Below are 19,665 nucleotides of genomic sequence, written 5' to 3' on the forward strand. Positions count from 1 at the left end.
ACTTAAATTTAAGCAGTTGAATTTCATGTTCTTGGACTTCTTGAGGCCTATTCTACCTGTAGAGTTCAAAAATCCATGCTTATGCAGTTTTTGTGCTTTCTTTATTGCTTTGCATAATGCATTACTTCTTTTGGTTTCCTTTTCTTTTTTTTTGGTGAAGTTCTTACTTTGTTGTCTAACTCTTTCTTCGTATAAGTTTAATAATAGCTTTCTTTACGTGCGTTTATTCTTTGAATCTTTTTCAGTGTGTAGGGAGAGATCCTCATGCATTTAAATGCCTGAAATACTTTTCAAATGTCACCTTTCTTGTCTCTCACAGGGATCTCTCAAGCTGACTTGACTCCAGGTGCTCTCATATTTTTCTTGGACAATAAGTAGTCATGATCATTGCTACATTATATGATTCATGGACTCAAATGTCCATTGGTTTTATGGCCAGTAATTTGGTTAATCTGATTTTCCGGTGAATTCTGTATAAACCTGTGCATCTTTTTCCAAAGGAACTTGGCTACTGATGGCAATCAGATTGTGCATGTGAATCAAGTTCTTTTACCTTTGTCCATTATCTCTTAGCATCTGGATGTCACGTAGCCAAGCATTGTTGGTTTGCTTCCAAGTTTTAGCTTTATATTCCTATTAGCAGTGTGTTGCCGTGATCTAAAATACATATATAGAAATAACTAGTGATAAAGGGTCTCAGTTTTTTTCATCCTTTCTTGTTCATTTCTGTTGATATGAAGTATCCATGGTTTATAGTAGGGAATAAATAACTGCTTGTGATGCTAAATTGATTTTTTTTCTTGCCTCTGTGATGTAAGTATGTTTTTCAAAGGAATGCCCAGAAAGATTGACTTAACTCATCTTTTTCCACTTTTGCCTTTCCTTTGGGCAAACAAAAATTTTGTCATGTTACACCTTGTTCTCTTCTAACAGATAGGTTATTTAATTCTGTTTTCCACCGGTTTCCTCCTGCTTAGGCAGGAAATAAATGTTGAGTGGACTGAGAGCTATCAAACCAGTCTGCTTAAATGCAATGAAGAAGGTGATTCAGGCCAACTCTTTCCTTGTTAAGAAAAGAAATTGAGACTCATTCTGAACTTACGATGTTTGAACGCGTTTATTCAGGGGTACAAGATGGTGATTATTGTAGGTAAATCCTAGTGCTTGAGAAGAACTGTGCGCGTTTTTTGATCATTTACTGGCAGGACACGTGATTCCAGTGTGAAGATTTGTCTGAGACATGGAAAAATCTGTATTTCACCAGAATCAGAGGCTAATTTACAGAACTACATGCTATTGTTCTTTTATTGGTGTTTTTTCCCTACTACGTTGTAAGGGGTTTTGTAACTAACGAGCTTCATCATTCCAATTAAGGAGTGGAAAGTACAATTTGCCTTCCTGAAAGTCTTATCAAGGGCTTTCTTTCACTCTTTCTTTCTGAAGAGGTCTTAAGTGTCCTGGAATTTGCTTTGGGTTTCTTGGAGTCCTCTGCCTGAGTGAAAGATGCAGAATTCATATTTGCTATTGACTCTGTGTTATTGTTTTTAGGGGGGTCAGGTGAAATCTGTTTGTCATAGCATCTCTCAAAAAACCTGCATTTTTTTAAATGTTTGGACAACTTGATTTTATGCCTGACAATTTGATTGATATTTTGATTGTCATAGGCCAGGCTGACTGAACTTTTAAAATTCCTTACATGACTGTACGTGCAGTGCACAAGAATATTGCATCAAGCTGGTTGTCGTTCCCTGGACAGAATAGTAACTTTTCTGAGGGAGGTCGACTCTTCTATGTAATGGTGCCTGCTAGAAGATAGCTTGTTGGAATCAAATGGAAAGTTGCTCTGCCTTCTAAATGATTAGAGACAGATGCCTCTTTCCTTGGCTAGGAACTTATCTGAGCTATCTATGGTAGACGTTTTAGGTGTTTTGGAGCTCAGTGTAGTGATAAATGCATATCAGGCTTCCATCTCTACATTCATTGTTGCAACATGCTTGTCAACAGCTAACATCCTGGGAAATCCTGACCCCTCTGTAGTTAGCAGCTCATCTCTAAAATAGATACATTAAATGCACATGTAATAGTTTGTGTCTTAGCTGCTTGGATTTCTGAACGCATTACTTGCTGATTAGCTCTTTAAGTTACTGGCTTGTTAAATGGAGGATGTAGGATAATATTTCTGAGTGTTTTGGTGATATTATTTTTTGGATAATGTTTCTGAGTTCTTTGCTGAGATCGCTGGAACTTCTGCAGAATGCTTGAAATCTTAAAATCTGCAAAGTGCTCACAGGAAGCCTGGTTTGCTACTGCAGTAGGCATTTCACGGTTGCTGAAACACCCATGACAGATGCTGGCTTTGGGAATGCAGACCTACAGTTTTTAGTAAGCAAAAGGCTCTGGGACACTTCTGCAGGTAAAGCAGTGTTCTTGGTGAGCATTATCACCCACAGTGCTTCTGTATGTAGAAATAAACGCTCAAGAGAGGGAAAGAAAATGCATTTTTTTAATTGTTCTTTTTGAAATTGTATTGTCTGCATATTCATGTCCTATCCTCCAGATTCTGTTCCTTAGAGCTTTAAGATCCTTTCCAGATCTTTAGGACTCAGAGGAACTGAGGCTGTGGGGAACGCACATTATTCTGGTGTGCTTCATGTAGGTAACAGGGCTAATTGTTCAAGCAACTAGTGTGGATCTGTTTATTCTGCAAGTTTCAGGTGAGATGTACAGTTTTCCATCAATGTATTCCTGTCCTCATCTTTAGCCATAGGACTTTGAGGCTTTATCTTTAGCAGGGTCTGTAGTGTCTTCACCTGCAAAACCCTTAAATCCTCATTTTCTATCCCTTTGAGAACATGTCCAGGATGATTTGCCTTCCAGATAGAAAAATTTGCTCCTTTATGATTTTATGTTGCCAGAGGTTTTTAAATGTTTCATTTTGGACTATACGATTAAGAGGTGAAAAGTTGATTATTGGTGGATTCAGCTAGCAAAATGTGATGATGCTGTTTTAACATTTAATGTGTGACATCAGTTTTAACATTGTATTGTGATTGACTTTGGCCTCTTCCAAAGAGATTCAGGTTGAAGTTGAAGACTTTAAGTATCTCTGTTCAATATTCACTTTTTTTAAAAAAAATCCTTAACTCATTAAACAACTAATCTTTAAAAGCTTCTGAGGTTTTTCTTTTAAGTAGCACTGTAATGTGAAGGCTTACTGTCTTCATTGGTTTTTGAAAAGGAAACATCCTAAAGGAAAGGGTGTACTGACTCGTAAATTTCCAGACAATATACTTCTGTGTGCTTTTTAAAACAATGACTGAAGCCTCTTCCGTAAATAGCCTCCTCTAAAAGTAAAGACAGCTGAAATTGAAGTACATTCTGCAGATTTTACCTGCATGCCTTGGTCTTCTGTGGCTCTTGATGATAGCCTCAGTATTGATTAGAAAAATCTGTTTGTCACAAACAGTAAGAAGTTAGACTTTTATCTGGCTGTTCTTATCTTTGGTAAAATGAGGTAATAATCCATTCTGTACAAGGAATCCTCTTTACTAAACAGCAGTTGGAAGGCATTTAGCAGCATTGCAGTGGAAAATAAAATTCTTTTCCTTCCAATTTAGAAAATCTGTAGTATTCTATTTTTCAAGAAAGTAATAATGTCAAGCTTGGTATGTATGCTGTAATTTAGTAATTACATTTGCATAGCAAAATTTCTCCTGCTGTTCAGCTGGTTGTACCTCCCATCCTTTCCTTTTTATCCCGATTTATTTGTAGTTTTATTCTGTGATCATAGCCAAAAGATGAGCTGTATTTCATTAGTGAGTTAAAGGAATGTATAAATTTTTATTAGTCAAAGGAATGTTTAGATTTTTTTATTATAATATATACATTAGAATGTATATATTATATTTTTATTAATAAATGTCACAATGTGTATTACTCTTGAATTTCAACAGGACTAGTGACATAACCATTTACATATCAGACCATATATTTGTAAAGTAATTTGAATTTCAGTCTGCTGAAGCATTCTGTTGCTTATATTTATAAAGGTTTTTGGTGAGGGTGGTTGTTGCTTCTGTTTTATCACTGATTTATGATGATGTGGAAGACATAGCAGAAGCTTTAAAAAGTCTCCCAAGGTAGAAATCTGACAGTTGTACTTCTAGCAGGAGCTAAAATCTACTGAAACTGAGAGGAGTCACCATCTTCTGCTTTAGGAGTTCACTGTTTGTAGGAGGTGAAGGAGGATGAACTGTACTTCTCTTGCACTTATAATTGCTGTATTTCTAATTGTTTATGGAAAACTGTCCGTATAGCTTCAGTACGTGCTTCAGCAAAGTACTTCTGTGGTAGTGTTGATTGATCATGAATGCATACTTCTGGTGCTTGAGAGGAAGAGTTTCATAATGTAAAGTACTGAATATCTTGCATGTCATCCTATGAGTGAAAAATACTGTTACGATTAGATGAATCAAGGTACTAGGAAATTTTAAAAGAACAATACTTTTCATATTTTTTCAATATTTTGAAGTAATAGAAATAAAAATAGTATTTAAAGAAATATAATCCCTATGAAATTAAGTGTACTTTTAATTCTTTCTTCAGTTTTGGAAGGATATTGTTGAGGATATTGAAGTTCGTGATCTAATTTCTGACAGAAGCAAATCTCAAGGTGAGACATCTTGACTAATTTTAATACATACATGTTCGTAAATATAGTAAAGGAAGGACTAAAATTTATTTATTTATTTATTTTGTAGATATTCCATCGGAAGAATGGATTTGGGAATCCTTATTTCATCCACCTCGCAAATTGGGCATTAATGATATTGAAGGGCAGCGGGTACTACAGATCGCAGTGATTTTACGTAATCTTTCTTTTGAAGAGGGAAATGTTAAACTTTTGGCAGCTAATCGTACTTGTCTTCGGTTCCTGCTACTTTCTGCTCATAGTCATTTTATTTCTCTACGGCAGTTGGGGCTTGACACTCTGGGAAATATTGCAGCAGAGGTAATGTGCTTCAAACTGGAACAATTAAAATATAATTTGATAAAACCATAATTTTAGTGTTAATTAAATTAATTTTTTCCTTCATAATTGGATTAAGCAGGAAATAAATTATTCTTTGAATTTGTAAACAGCAATTTGAAAATAAGTATTCAGGGCCAAAACAAAAATACAGACTGTACATGTCGGTTTGCTTAAATAGAATCACATGGAGAAGACTAATTGTATAGGGAGATACAAGATACTTATAGTGCATAATTTTCAGTTTAGTTTCCCAGGGAGAAGAAAGGAGTTTAGTTAAATTCTGCAGACTGTACACTAGCTTCTTCACTTTATAATTATAATCTTTAGTCATAATTTCAAAATAGTATGTTTGAGAAAGGGTGTGGTAGAGTGTTTTATGCCGTGTGTAGTGAACAGCAGTGGGCTAGTCATATGCCACTGGGTATACTGCTTGAATCGCATGAAGCATCCTTTTCTTTTCACAGAGGTTTGAATGTAATAAAATACACTATTTCAGTATGTCATATCATTGTGCAGATAAATTATACAGATTTTATACATACATAGGTTCAGATATTCCTTATATTATATTTTAAAACAGATAAGTTAAATGGGTAGGTATCAGAGAATGAGACTTGAAGTATTGGTCCAGTGCTGAATATTGAAAAAAAAAGATGGCGTTTTCACTTGCAGTGTGTCCAGCTTCTCTTGAATAAGAGGGAATGTTACATATTATAACATCTGAGAGGTCTGATGGAGAAGCAGAAGTAGATAGAAACAGAATGATTGTGCTAGCATTTGGGAAGAAATGTTTGTAATTTCTCAAGTTCTGTTCTTCGTTGGATATTAAAATACATTTGTGTATACTGTTGACTGCCTGGGAATAAAGTTATTTTCCTTCATCTGAGCACTGGAAAGTATAAATTAGACTGCTACTTCAGAGCAGAAAAGGAGGAGGGGGCTCAAAATGCTAGCTACAATAAAAAGCTCACAGGGTTCTGTTTTTGTGAACACAAATGTCATTTAAACACTTTTTAATCTTATATTTTGATATGCAAATTTAAGGATTTGAGCCATTAGCACTATATGGATAGTGTTAGTCATAGATTTTTTTTTTTCTTTCTCATCAGCTTCTTTTGGATCCTGTTGATTTCAAAACTACTCATCTAATGTTTCACACTGTTACAAAATGCCTCATGTCAAGGGATAGATTTTTAAAAATGAGAGGTAAGATCTCTAGCTATTCTATTGTTGTATTAGAATTGTAATTATTGCTGTTTAAAACTATTTTGTATTTGTTCTTCAGGCATGGAAATCTTGGCAAATCTTTGTAAGGCTGAAGATAACGGTGTCTTAATTTGTGAATATGTGGATCAAGAATCCTATAAAGAGATCATATGTCATCTCACGTTACCAGATGTGCTGCTTGTAATCTCAGCACTCGAGGTGCTATACATGCTCACAGAAATGGGAGAAGTGGCCTGCTCAAAGATTGCTAAAGTAGAGAAGAGCATAGGTAAGGGAGAAGCAAAATCTAGGAAAAAAGACTTAAGAATATGTCATGTTCAGTGGTTAAAAACATAGCTTGATTATGTGTGTGTGCAGCTTAAGGATGGATATTAGAATAGGAAGTTTTACTAAAATTTACTCTCTGTGTACTCAAGAAATTAATGATGCTAATAACTAGGGAAGTTAAAACTTTTGAAGGAGGTTTTTGGGGTTTTTTTTGTTTTCTTTGTGTGTTTTTTAATGCCATGAAGGAAGTGTGTGTGTGTGTGTAAATAAATAAATAAATAAAAAATCTACAGAAGCATGCAGACACTTGTTTTCTTTCAACACATGGCAATTTTAAAGCAAATCAATATGTCCCAGCAACATTCATTTGTCTTGTCCTAATGTCATTGTCGGTTTTACATTCAATACTTTAGATACATTAGTATGTCTGGTTTCTATGGACATCCAGATGTTTGGACCCGATGCACTTACTGCTGTAAAACTCATTGAACATCAGTGTGTTAGCCAGCAAGGAGTACCTGATGTCAGACCACAAGTAATGGATCATGGTTCCTCACAGGCCCATGCAACAGGTGTCCCAGGTTAGTATCACTGCAAGAGAACATACTCTTCTACAGAATTTCCTATATGTATGATTTTTGTCTTCTGTAGGTTTCTGATTAATTTACATAAATAAGTATAGCATTATGCATAACATATGGTATCTTTTTTCAGACACTTGTTCACAAAGCAAATATAAAGCTATGTTAGCCAAAACTGTTGTGAAACCAGCTTTAAAAGAATCTTAATACTTTTCAGTTGCTAATCTGTAACTTTACTGGAAGTTAGGTACACTCCTTATTTTAACTTGTTCAGTGGAAAGAAAATATCCATTCTAGATTGTTCCTACTATTTGCAGAGAATTAGAGGTCCATTTTATTGGGCAGTAACATACAGTATTTGATAGAATTGCAGACATAATAGACACACAGAATCATGCCTCTATTGAAGCTGCTAAACAGCTTATTGTGATGTGAACCAAATTTTAACTACTGTTTAAAGCTTGACAAGTGTTTTCTTAATTTTAAATTAAATTGTAACTATGATTAATTTTTGCAGTTTTATTTTGGAATTGAATAGTGGCACTCTGGAAATTGATGGCACAGCTAACTATTACTGGTCGAGGGAATAGCACATGTACCTCATTCTGTCTTTACTAATAAAAGCACAAAGCAGTATATCACAAGTGCACACAAGATGGAACATAGCTATTCGTTCTGGGGAAAAAAATGGAGAAAGAACCATTACAACAGACTCTGGCTTGCATGTCTAAGTGTACTGTTTCTGGAATGGATTCAGATACCACAGTGAAAGTGACTGGAAAAGAATGTGACTAAGGAGGTGAACAAGAGTGAACAGAAGGAACTGATGTGACATTGCTACAAAATTCTTTACGTTGTATTTGCTTCCACTTAGGAATTGGAAAAATAACTGCTGTGTATTTGTGCCTGTTCTGGTGGAGTATTGTGCCACTTTTAAATCATGCTCAGTACTCTGAAGTACTGAGATCATGGATCATGATTGTGAATCAGAAGCCGTCATTCACTAAGTGCTTACATCATCATTGCACTTCAGTGGTGGCTCTGGCCTTGGCATGCCCTGCTTTGCTTTGGTAAATTGTGGTGCAAATCTGTAGTCTGCTTAGTGCATCTTTGTGACTTGCCTTAGCTGGATACATCCTTGCTTACAAGCACAGGAGAAACTGTACCAGTAAAAGTCATGAAGTGCTTCATTCAGGAGAACAAAAATAATCTCAGCAAGTTTTTTTTTTCTTCCCTTCATTCTCCACAGCCTCTAGGACAGCACCACATGTTGCTCCACCACCAGGAATAGTAGAAATAGACAGCGAGAAATTTGCATGTCAGTGGTAAGTGTATAGTTCTGTTCAAATACTTCAATGAAGAAGAAAAACAAAGAAAAATGCCTGTATTCATGTGTCACAGAATTGTCTAGCTTGCTTCTATTTACTGTTAGACTAATTTTTCTGAAAAACACGTATAAAGCAAAACCATTCTGTCATTCCTTTGAAGAAGTATGAAAGAAAAAGCTCAACAAGAATATTCACTCTTCAACAGTTGATACTTGAAATTAGTTGTTTTCTCTCTCAGATTTTTAACTCTGATCTTGATTTTATTTATTTTTTTAAATTGTCAAGCAGCAGCATCTGCTTCATGAGTGTTTTCATCTGGTAATGTATTGCTGTATTACTGCACCAATATAAAAGTAATTATCAAACTATGAAGCTAGGCCCTGCAAAACTCTCCATGTGATCATTGTGAACCTCAATCAAGTTAAAGAAGATCAAAGCCTTTTCCATCCAAATTCTCTTGCTTTCAACTAATATTGTTGTTGTCAGATATTTAGAGAAAAACTATTCCGCCTGTGGTTCTCATGCGGGCTGAGGGTGAGCTTTCTGAACGATTTGACTTATGCAAATCTACTCACATTCTAAGTATTTGTGTTAATCGGTTCCTGATGGGACCCTTCCACATCTGCTGCTCCACAACTCATATGTTCATCAGTTGTCTCACTGATCAGGCAAGGGCCTCCAAGATAAAGTAAAATTTGTCAAAGCTTAGTGCTTTAGGTCATGATTTAGTTTTATTTATACTTCCAGCAAAACTTAGATTGTATGGGGGAAGTGTTGCAGGCCATTCTTGTTGGTCAACTGATGTTGTTCCCATGCTTCTGTTTGCACACTGCAAAGTATTATTAATGTGCACTGCTGAAAGACTGAAAAATTTCACATTTAAACATTTAAACAGGGATCACCACAGCTCAATTTAGGGATCTGCAAGTTGGTCTTTAGCCAAAGCTAGTTTTCTAGGCTGCCTTTTTAATTAATGGAGTGGGAGATTCCCCCAGTAGTAAAATGAATTGCCTTCACCTGCCTAGTTTCTGATGAGATGACAAATTACCTTCTGGTGCCACCTTCTCTCCATTGACTATAGAGAGCACTAGACATGTAGCTTTCAGTAGTAAAGTTGTAGGCAAGGTGAATTTTGCACTCCGTGTAAAATGCAAAATAGAAGTTTTGACTGTTAAAAAAAGTATGGTTAGGTACCATGCTCAAACTGTGCGATACCATCAAATGACAGAAAATAATGAAGCAAACCATAGAGCATTATATCAGGAAGATTTGGAACGTCTGCTTTGTTTCCAATTCTGTGTGCTTCTGGAGCTGCCAGTGTTGAATACTCTTATTTTGTACTTGATTTTCTTCTGGTTAGTCTTAGGTAGATAGAGCTAGTGAAAAATAAAAATTAACATCTAGTCCTGAAAATTCTCCTTAAATACTAACTGTACTGGCAAAAAAATAAAATATGCAAATTGAGAGCAGAGGAGTAGACTCTTCCAAGTATTTTCATCAATGCTAACATGGAGTGTCTTACATTCATGTAAATTTTCATGGTATGTTTTAGTCATTGTTTCTTATTGAGAGAAATGGAAAATGAGTAAATCATAACAGTAGAATTTAGAAAAGTTACTATCTCTTGGAAGCAGCAGAAAGACAAGATATTTAAACTGGCCTTCCTGGATATATTATTAGCTAGCGTAGCCGAAGTAGGAGTCCTTGTAAGGTAAGTGCATGTGACAGTAAAGTGCTAATTGCAGATCCCATTTCACCGTTATAAGTCCTGAATATCTTCAGTTCACTGGTACCAGTGATAGTGTGTCAGCCAGATATGACATACCCAACTGGACAGTCATTTGTCTGATACGCCCAATTTAATTAATACCTAGACTTTCTGTTTTACATTGTGATCTCAGTTTTTGTAATAACAAAATTGTAACTCAACTGCAGGATAAATGACATCATACTTACTCTTTACTGGTTATGAGAGAACACAATTTAAAGAATGTGATAATTTGCTTTTTCTCTTTTGAAGTAGCTAGTTATATTGCGAGTGTAGGACTCTACAAAGGAGAATGCAGTGTAGTTTTCCAAAGTGTTAGCACCATATAGTAAATGCTGACAACTTAAAAAATATTTTTATTCTGTCTGAGCTTATATTCTGGTACTGGTATTTGAGCATTGTGTGAGAGTTGTTACTTACCTCCATTTGCTGCTGAGGATGAACCATTCCTATGTCTCTGGGTTGGAATAATGGATCTGAAAGAAATAAAATTAAACTGATAGAAAGTGTTTCCTTCTCTCACAGCTTCCTGGTTGGGGGTTGGATTGTCTGCGTGCTTGTGGAGAGTCTGTAGGAGATACAAATACTTTCTCTCCCTGGAAATTGAACCTTAGGCAGAACAGGTTGTTCAAGGATTTTATTGACGTCTATGTAGTGTGGGACTCCGGGAATGAGAGTGTGTGTGTTTGTGTGCATACTCTCTTAGAATCCCAGCCCTCTGTCTCTTGCCTTCCCACCTGTATCAGAATGACAGGGTGGGGCTGTTATTCTATCTCTGGTTTTACTTGTATTTTAAAGTAAGACTGCATTAGCAGATCAGTTAACAAAATCCTTGGTTTTGATATAAATGTTGACTTTTGATAGAAATTTCTGATGAAGAATTAGCTAGCATTCAGTCTATCTTTTGCTAAAGTAGAATCATTAAGAAATAAGAACAGAGCTGTGGGGAGGAGACGTCACCAAACAATGCATTCTTTTTTGGTTTTGTTTCTGAATATATAATAAAGGCATATGTAGACACTATTTTGCATATTATATATGTAAATAAGATGTTGCACATAAAACTGACTGTATGTGTTAGAGGTCTTATGTGTTGAATCATAAGCAGTGAGAAGGAGAAAGTATGGAACAGACATTTGGCAAGACAATATACTAAAATGCTATTTTCCATGTTGTTATCAGGTCTCAAAAGTTTCTGTGATACAGAAGTGTTTTAACAACCCTTTCAAAAGTACTCTGTGTTTTGCTTCATAGTTTATTTTTTCATCCTCAGGTTGAACGCACATTTTGAGGTGAATCTTGATTGCTCTGTCTCTCGAGCAGAAATGTACTCTGAATACCTCTCTACCTGTAGTAAATTAGCTCGAGGTGGAATCCTGACATCAACTGGATTTTACAAATGTCTGCGGTAAGACAAAAATTATGCAAAAATAAAGAAGCAATTGTATGTGCTCAATACTAACCTGTAGCTTTAGATTTCTTTGAGAAAAGATCTACTGAACTGAGTTTGAAAGACAACCAGGTTTGGAATTTTAATTGAAACAAATGTTTAGTGTTTGTTTAATTTTATTTCATTCTATTTCAGGATCTTTGATAGGTTTCCTTCTTTGCTTATAGTCCTTTTAATTCTTTCAGGAGTATTTTTTTGGGAGGTATTGTAGTTTTCACTTGGCTTGTATGAGATCTTGGCCAACGATGTGGTGGACCTCTTAGTCCTCAATGATGAATACTCAGATGCTATTGGAGGATCCTGCTGTATTGCAAAGATGCAGGCATTAGTGCAGTTACTCTGCGCACAAGAGCAGTTAGTTAAAACAAAAACATTGTAAGAGGATTGACTTGTTGTATTTATTAACATAGATTTCTGTTGTTTGGCAGAACTGTCTTTCCAAATCATACAGTGAAGAGAGTAGAAGATCCAAGTAACAATGGTCAAGCACATATACATGTGGTAGGAGTGAAAAGGAGAGCTATACCACTTCCCATTCAGATGTACTATCAGCAGCAACCAACTTCGTCTACCCCAGTTGTCCGGGTTGATTCAATTCCTGATGTGTCTTCGTCTCCTTCGCCAGCAGGTTTTTAAATTAATTAAATGTCAAGTATTTTGCATTGATTCTGAACTGACAATAGAAGAAAAAAAGTTTTGAAAATAGTTTGAAAGTGGTGGAATTCGGGGCCACATGTTTTGATTGATTTTATTCAATAATGTTAGGAATAGTATTGCAGTATGTACTTGCATGCCATTCTAGTATTTGATGTGTAACCCATGAATTTGTCAGTCAGCAGACAAGCTGTTGTTGCTGCATCATTAGTTCAGATGCAGGATAGCTGAGAAGACAAACTGCTTCATACAGAATTACAAAGTCAAGCCTTGGATTTTTAAAAATGTGTTATGTTAATGTGTTTTGAAATAATTTTTGCTTCCAAACTTCTACTGTGTTTATTTCAACAGGAATCCCGCATGGGCTACCAAGCGTAGGAAATCACTATCAGAGGACCCCTATTAACCAGTCTTCAACTTTGACAGCAACACAGATGTCTTTTCCAATTCAAGGTGTTCATACTGTGGCACAGACTGTTTCTAGAATTCCACAAAATCCTTCTGTTCATACACAGCAGCAACAAAATGCTCCAGTGACTGTTATACAGAATAAAGGTCCAATATCCTGTGAAGTAGTGAAGGCCACAGTAATACAGAGCTCTGTTCCCCAGTCTGCAGTTCCTGTTACTATTGCTGTAGGAGGAGCACCCCAAGCTTCTAATCAAAATCACAGCACTACAGGAGCACAGCCGTCTGTTACTGTTGTTAGTTCTCAGACGTTGCTTCACCACCAACCTGTAATTCAACAACAGTCTCCACTGCATGCAGTGGTACCAGGACAGATACCTTCAGGCACTCCTGTTACGGTAATTCAGCAAGCTGTACCTCAGGGTCATATATTTGGCAGAGTACAAAACATACCAGCATGCAGTTCAGCAGTTTCACAGGGTCAACAGCTAATCAGCACATCATCACAACCTGGGCAGACATCATCTCAGCAGTCCTCTGCTGGCAACCAGCAACAAGATACAGTCATCATAGCACCACAGCAGTACGTCACAACCTCTGCATCTAACATTGTTTCTGCCACCACAGTTCAGAATTTCCAAGTAGCAGCTGGGCAGGTGGTTACAATCGCAGGTGTCCAAAACCCACCAACATCTAGGGTAGGGTTTCAGAATATTGCACCAAAGCCTCTGCCATCTCAGCAAGTTCCACCTGCTGTGGTACAGCAGCCTGTGCAGCCACAGCAGCAGCCTCCACCACCATCCCAGCAAAGTGTAGTGATTGTAAGCCAGCCAGCTCAGCAAGGTCAGACATATGCACCAGCCATTCATCAAATAGTGCTTGCTAATCCAGCTTCTATTCCCGCTGGTCAAACTGTCCAGTTGACTGGACAGCCAAGCATTACTCCATCTTCTTCACCATCCCCAGGTCCGGTTACAAATAATCAAGTCCCTACAGTTATGTCATCTTCATCTACCACTCCTCAGTCACAAGGACCCCCTCCTACTGTCAGCCAGATGCTTTCTGTAAAGAGGCAGCAGCAGCAGCAACATTCACCAGCATCATCACAGCAGCAGGTACAGGTACAACAACCGATACAAATGCAAGTTCAGTCACAACAAGCTAGTACAGGAGTTGGCCAGCCTAACTCTGGTGAGTCTAGTCTGATAAAACAACTGCTTCTTCCAAAAAGAGGCCCCTCAACTCCAGGGGGGAAGCTTATACTCCCAGCTCCACAGATTCCTCCACCTAACAATGCAAGAGCTCCTAGCCCTCAGGTGGTTTATCAGATGGCCAATAACCAGGCACCAGGTTTTGGAGTTCAAGGACAGTCTCCAGCTCAGCAGCTGCTAGTTGGACAGCAAAATGTTCAGCTGGTCCCGGGTGCAATCCAGCCCCAAGGGGCAGTACAAACAGTACCCATTTCTAATTTACAGATATTGCCAGGCCAGTTGATCTCAAACAGCCCAGCAACTATTTTCCAAGGGACTACTGGCAACCAGGTTACGATAACAGTTGTGCCAAATACGAGTTTTGCTACCGCAACTGTGAGTCAGGGAAATGCAACTCAGATCATTGCTCCAGCAGGAATTGCAGTGAGTGGAGCACAGACAGGAGTTGGGCTACAGGTGCAAACACTTCCAGCTACTCAAGCACCTTCAGCTGGACAATCACCGTGTACTGCTGCTCCCCCATTCAAAGGTGATAAAATAATTTGCCAAAAGGAGGAAGAAGCAAAGGAAGCAACAGGTTTACACATTCATGAACGTAAAATTGAAGTTATGGAGAATCCTTCCTGCCGAAGAGGAGCTGCAAACACCAGCAATGGGGATGCAAAAGAAAATGAAATGCAGGTGGGAAGTCTTTTAAATGGGAGAAAGTATAGTGACTCCAGTCTACCTCCTTCTAACTCAGGGAAAACTCAGAATGAGGCCAATCAGTGCTCACAAGTCAGTAATGGGCCATCATTAGAAATGGGTGAGAACGGAGCTCCTGGAAAGCAGAACTTTGAACAAATGGACACACAGGAAATTAAAAGTGATTTGAAGAAGCCCCTAGTTAATGGAATCTGTGATTTTGATAAAGGAGATGGTTCTCATTTGAGCAAAAACATTCCAAATCACAAAACTTCCAATCATGTAGGAAATGGTGAGATATCTTCAGTGGAACAACAAGGGAATTTGGATGCCACGCAGCAAGATACTGCCAAAGGTGATCAAGGGGAAAGAATTTCTAATGGGCCTGTATTAACTTTGAGTAGTTCACCTGTTGTAAGCGGTACACAGGAGGCTGCAAAACTGTTAACCCAGCAACTTAGTGGTACCAACACTGATTTACCTAATGGACCTCTAGCTTCAAGTTTGAATTCAGATGTGCCTCAGCAACGCCCAAGTGTAGTTGTCTCACCACAATCTACAGCCTCTGTTATACAGGGGCATCAAATCATAGCAGTTCCACACTCAGGACCTAGAGTGTCCCAGTCTACCCTGTCATCCGAAGTTCGGTCTACTAATGGCACAGCAGAATGCAAAACTGTAAAGAGGCCAGCAGAGGATAATGACAGGGAAACTGTTCCAGGAATTCCAAATAAAGTAGGAGTTAGAATTGTTACAATCAGTGACCCCAACAATGCTGGTTGCAGTGCAACTATGGTTGCTGTGCCAGCTGGAGCGGATCCAAGCACTGTAGCGAAAGTAGCAATAGAAAGTGCTGTTCAACAAAAGCAGCAGCATCCAACCACGTATATACAAAGCATGGTCACACAGGTATGTTGCAGTGTTCTTTTTATGTTTATTCCAACTGTGATTCTGACTAATGCTGTGAAATAATGTGGGTGAAAATGTAAATTCAGTCAATATCTCTTGCATAGTATTTAAAATATTCAGAAAATTATGGTTTCTGTTCTTTCACAGACTAAAGTTCTAATAGTTTGCATACTTCGATGTCAGTAACAGTAGTGGAATTTAAAATAGTTTGTAGCTTGGTAATACACAGTAAGGAGAGAACTTCTGCACACTGGTTTCTTCCTTAAATGATTAACTGTTCTGAAAACAACAATGATTTTGTTGTATAGTCTTGTAAAAATGTCAGAATTGTTCTGCATTTTATTCTTGGTTCTTATTGCTTAGGGAGGGGTGAATATGTCTTTTTTTGCAAGTTAATCACTGCAGCTGCTTCTGGCTTGCTAAAATGAGTTGAAGTTCTTGCATTTAAAGGTGGTCTTGAAAGGCTTGCTTCAGGTGTTCACTACAGTCAGGAGAAAGTACTGTTTTGTAAATTTGTTGAAATAGTTATGTTTGTTTATGGCAAAATATTTGTAATGTTTATTTTATTGATATAATACACATTGTTTGGGTTTTTTTCTGTTTGACACTTTGGAGAGGGCTTTTTTTGGTGGTGTTTTTTTTTTTCCTCAATCAACTTTTAAAAAGTCATTTGAAAGTGGTTACTCCATAACACTTTACTAGAAATTAGGTATGGCTATCAGTTGTATGAGCATTAATAAGTACAGATAATCATGTTTAAGATTATTCTAGTTTCTAGAATTTATTTTAGCCTTGTTACATGGACAGAAAATCCCTCCCCAAAAAAACATTCCTAACCTCAGTAGGAGCAAAAAGAATAGAATAGTAGGTCTGGGGGTCACAGAGTTCTGACAGACTGTGGAGAGGAGAAATGAAATCTTGAGTGTATGTTAGTGCATTTTGACCTTGAGGTAAGACAGGTCTTTTACTTCTTATCTTCCTTTTTTGTTTGTTTGGTTGGGTTTTTGTTTGTTTGTTTTTGACGGGGTAGCAGGTATAGACCTTATGGACTTAAACAGAGCTAGAATTCAAAATTCAACATGTGATGGCTAGTGCTACTTCTTTTTCTGTGTCAAGTTAGGTGTCTGTTGAAAGCTCTTTTGACTTCCCTTCATCGAGTTGTCAGAAATCAGGACTAATAGCTAACAACTTTTCTTTCTTTTTCTTTCTATTCTAACTGCCACACTGCACAGAGTTATGTTTTTAAAATGTCTTTAAACTCCCATAAATTTTCACTGAGGTTTTATCAGAGAGAGATTTGTATTTTTCTGATACGTTATTTATCTTTGTTCTTACTAGAAAGGAGTTGACCAAAATGAAAGTGTCTTTTGGCAGCACAGGGAGAATGAACTAGATTTTTCTGTAGTGTGGATGAAAAAAAGCAAGCTATGTCTTGCTTTTTACAGTGATCATCTTTAGCTGTTACAGAGTCTGAATTTCTATTCTAGCTTTGCTAAGGATTTGGCTGAAATAGAAAATGGTATGGCTATGTCTCTGGAATGGAGTAAATATTATCTGTGGTTATTTATTCCTTGGACATGTGGCTGTGACAAGAATTTTCAGTTGTGTCTCAAACAGCTATTAGCCTTCCAGATTTTTGAGAAGAGGGGAGTAATACGGTTAACTATTTAATTTGTATTGCATTAGCTGTTCTGTCATGATAATAGAGAAGAAAAGAGTATTTTCTGTGCTGATAGTTTCTTTTAACACTATCACTAATATCACTATCATTCCATTACCTGCACAAAAAGAAATGCTGCCAGCTGGGTATTCCATTCAGTACAGATTTGCAGATCAAAACAGCTTGGTTTAATGTCTGCTTCTATGGAAGCTGGCTCATTTTCTTGTCTGTAGGATGCCCTTGCTTTCTTCAGAAAAACAGGAATGTGGGAGAAAAGGAATTTATTAGTTTTGATCTTGGTGAACAATCTAGTTTGTTAGCTAATTGTCTTAACCATTACATATGGCTATTTATGGATCATGTCTATCATGATAATGCTAAGTACTGACTTACAATAGAACCCACTTTATAGTACTCTGTTCAGATATAGTGAACATCAGAGTTTGGCTTAAGACTTTAAGGATCTTTACCATTCCTTTAAAATTAATGTGTTGGACTATAAACAGTACCAAAATCATTCTGGCTGGCTCTTTTTTTTTTTTTCCAAAGCTGCTGAGCAGCTGCAATAGCCATTATTTTGCTGGGAAAGCATATGTTAAGTATTTCCAATTTAGAGTCTGCTTTTAGGACTATGTTTAGGACATCCAGAAATACTAAGATGTAGCCAAATTCTCATGAACTCAGTTTCAGTTTTCATGATGACTTCTTTTGAGATTAGGCCCAGTATAATCTCCTATTTGCTCCCTCCCATGTTGAGAGTCTTCCTTGTATGATAAGCAGCTTTCTTGTCCCTGACTTTTTGAAAGGCATCAGCTAAGGAACACTGTTTTCACTTGAGGATTGTTTTATCCTCTCGGCAGTATCTAATGTATACTGGGTGTCTTGCAGAAGAAATAGGAGAACATAGTTCTTTTTGCAGACAGTGTGAAATTTTTTATAAATACAACCCAATGGAGAAAAATGGTGATGGACAGGGAATAAAGGTATATTAGCTATGGCAAAATTACATAGCTGCTGAAGCTGTTAGTGTGTGATTTCCTGTTTGCTTGCCATCTTAAAATTTTATTTTAAACCGGAGTTTGTATTTCAGAGAAGTGAGAAAGGGATAGAGGAAGAAGATTTGTAATAAAATTACAACGCAACAGGAAGGCTGGAAAAAGAGACGTAAAGGACAGAAGAGGGAGGAGAGTATTGCTTATGCAACTACAGCAGGATTAGTTGTCATGAACTTCAGAAGGGAGAAAGTTTGAACTGAAGATAAGGAAGGACAAACAGGGGAGGGAAGAGAATAGCAAAATGAAAACTAAGGAAAGTGAGAAAAAGAGTGAAATAATTCTTAAGGGAATGTAAAAGTTAAGAGAAGATTTGTTTCATGATATGAATGGTACTTTGAAATGGGCTGGTACTGTATGTTTGGGGGGAAAAATGTTGATTTAAATGGCCTACTAAAATAATGAAAATTACATACTTGCTGTTTATGGGACAGCCCATATAGTGCTTTTGAAATCCAGTTAGACATGTACAGGTGTCTTCTGTGTATATTCTGTGATTGTTCCATGTTAATTGTACATGTCAGCAGAACTCATTGAAAAATACATATATACTGACTTTAAAGATTTTTATTTTTTGTATTTTTATACAAAAATCGGGCTATGGGTGTATGGGTTATGTCAGAAGAGGAACATACGATACACACAGTGTCACAATTTCTGTCTTATATCTCCATCTGTGTTTTGTAAGCCCATGAAATACAGTCTGAGAGGAGACAGAACTGGCATTTCACTTTCTTGGCTTCCTTTTCTTTTATTTCTGTGTTCCCTGCTCCTGGATTATTGCTTTCCTGAGGCATTGTACTGGACTGGTGGATTAAAAACAAAAAGAAATGAGCAATTACCTACATGTACATTTTCTTTTCTTTTCCACTTACTCCTCTTCAAACGCCTCCAAAACATCTGTTGAACATAACCATGTTGGTTTGTCCCAATTGGTGTGTGTTTTGAAGGAATGCTCTGATATCATGCCAAGTTCCTAGAAATGAGCAAATCTGATTTAAATTGCCTTATCTGGCTTTTAAAGTAGTCACTTCCCTGCTCATCACTGTCATCCCCTCATAAACAATGCGCTCCCATTTCTCTTAAGGCCGCCCACTTGAAACATGCTTGTGTGGAAATTTAGGTGGTAAAAACTGTGTGAGCATTGCCTTAACTATTTGCTGCTTCTCTCTGTTGATTGGGAAGCTGAGAATTACCATGCACCAGAAAGCAGGTGTGTGGCCCCAGGAGGTGTAATTCATTCCTAGCCACAGAGCAAATTAGTTTCTCAGCTGGAAGTACTGAAATACAGAATCTCTGTGCTTGTATTGCTCTTCACTTGTGAAGCACACTGTTGCAAGGAGGCTTAAACTTCAGTAATCTAACAAGAAAAGAACACTTATTTTAGTGCCTACCCATCCACCTGACCCCTTCCTCACGCTCAAATCCTGCTAT

General features: G+C 37.3%; 1 protein-coding gene across 1 annotated transcript in view; it reads left to right on the forward strand.

The window, feature by feature from the left end:
• ARID2 (AT-rich interaction domain 2) overlaps window positions 1-19,665 on the forward strand; it is a 103,906-nt gene that overhangs the window by 67,244 nt on the left and 16,997 nt on the right. The window contains exons 7-15 of the mRNA XM_059816163.1: window positions 4,606-4,672; window positions 4,761-5,011; window positions 6,142-6,238; window positions 6,318-6,527; window positions 6,940-7,107; window positions 8,357-8,432; window positions 11,477-11,611; window positions 12,082-12,281; window positions 12,659-15,519. Coding sequence (XP_059672146.1) covers window positions 4,606-4,672; window positions 4,761-5,011; window positions 6,142-6,238; window positions 6,318-6,527; window positions 6,940-7,107; window positions 8,357-8,432; window positions 11,477-11,611; window positions 12,082-12,281; window positions 12,659-15,519 — 4,065 coding nt within the window. The remainder of the gene's footprint in view (window positions 1-4,605; window positions 4,673-4,760; window positions 5,012-6,141; window positions 6,239-6,317; window positions 6,528-6,939; window positions 7,108-8,356; window positions 8,433-11,476; window positions 11,612-12,081; window positions 12,282-12,658; window positions 15,520-19,665) is intronic.

Source organism: Gavia stellata, chromosome 4 (genome assembly GCF_030936135.1).
Source record: "Gavia stellata isolate bGavSte3 chromosome 4, bGavSte3.hap2, whole genome shotgun sequence".
NCBI classification, from domain to species: Eukaryota; Metazoa; Chordata; class Aves; order Gaviiformes; family Gaviidae; genus Gavia; species Gavia stellata.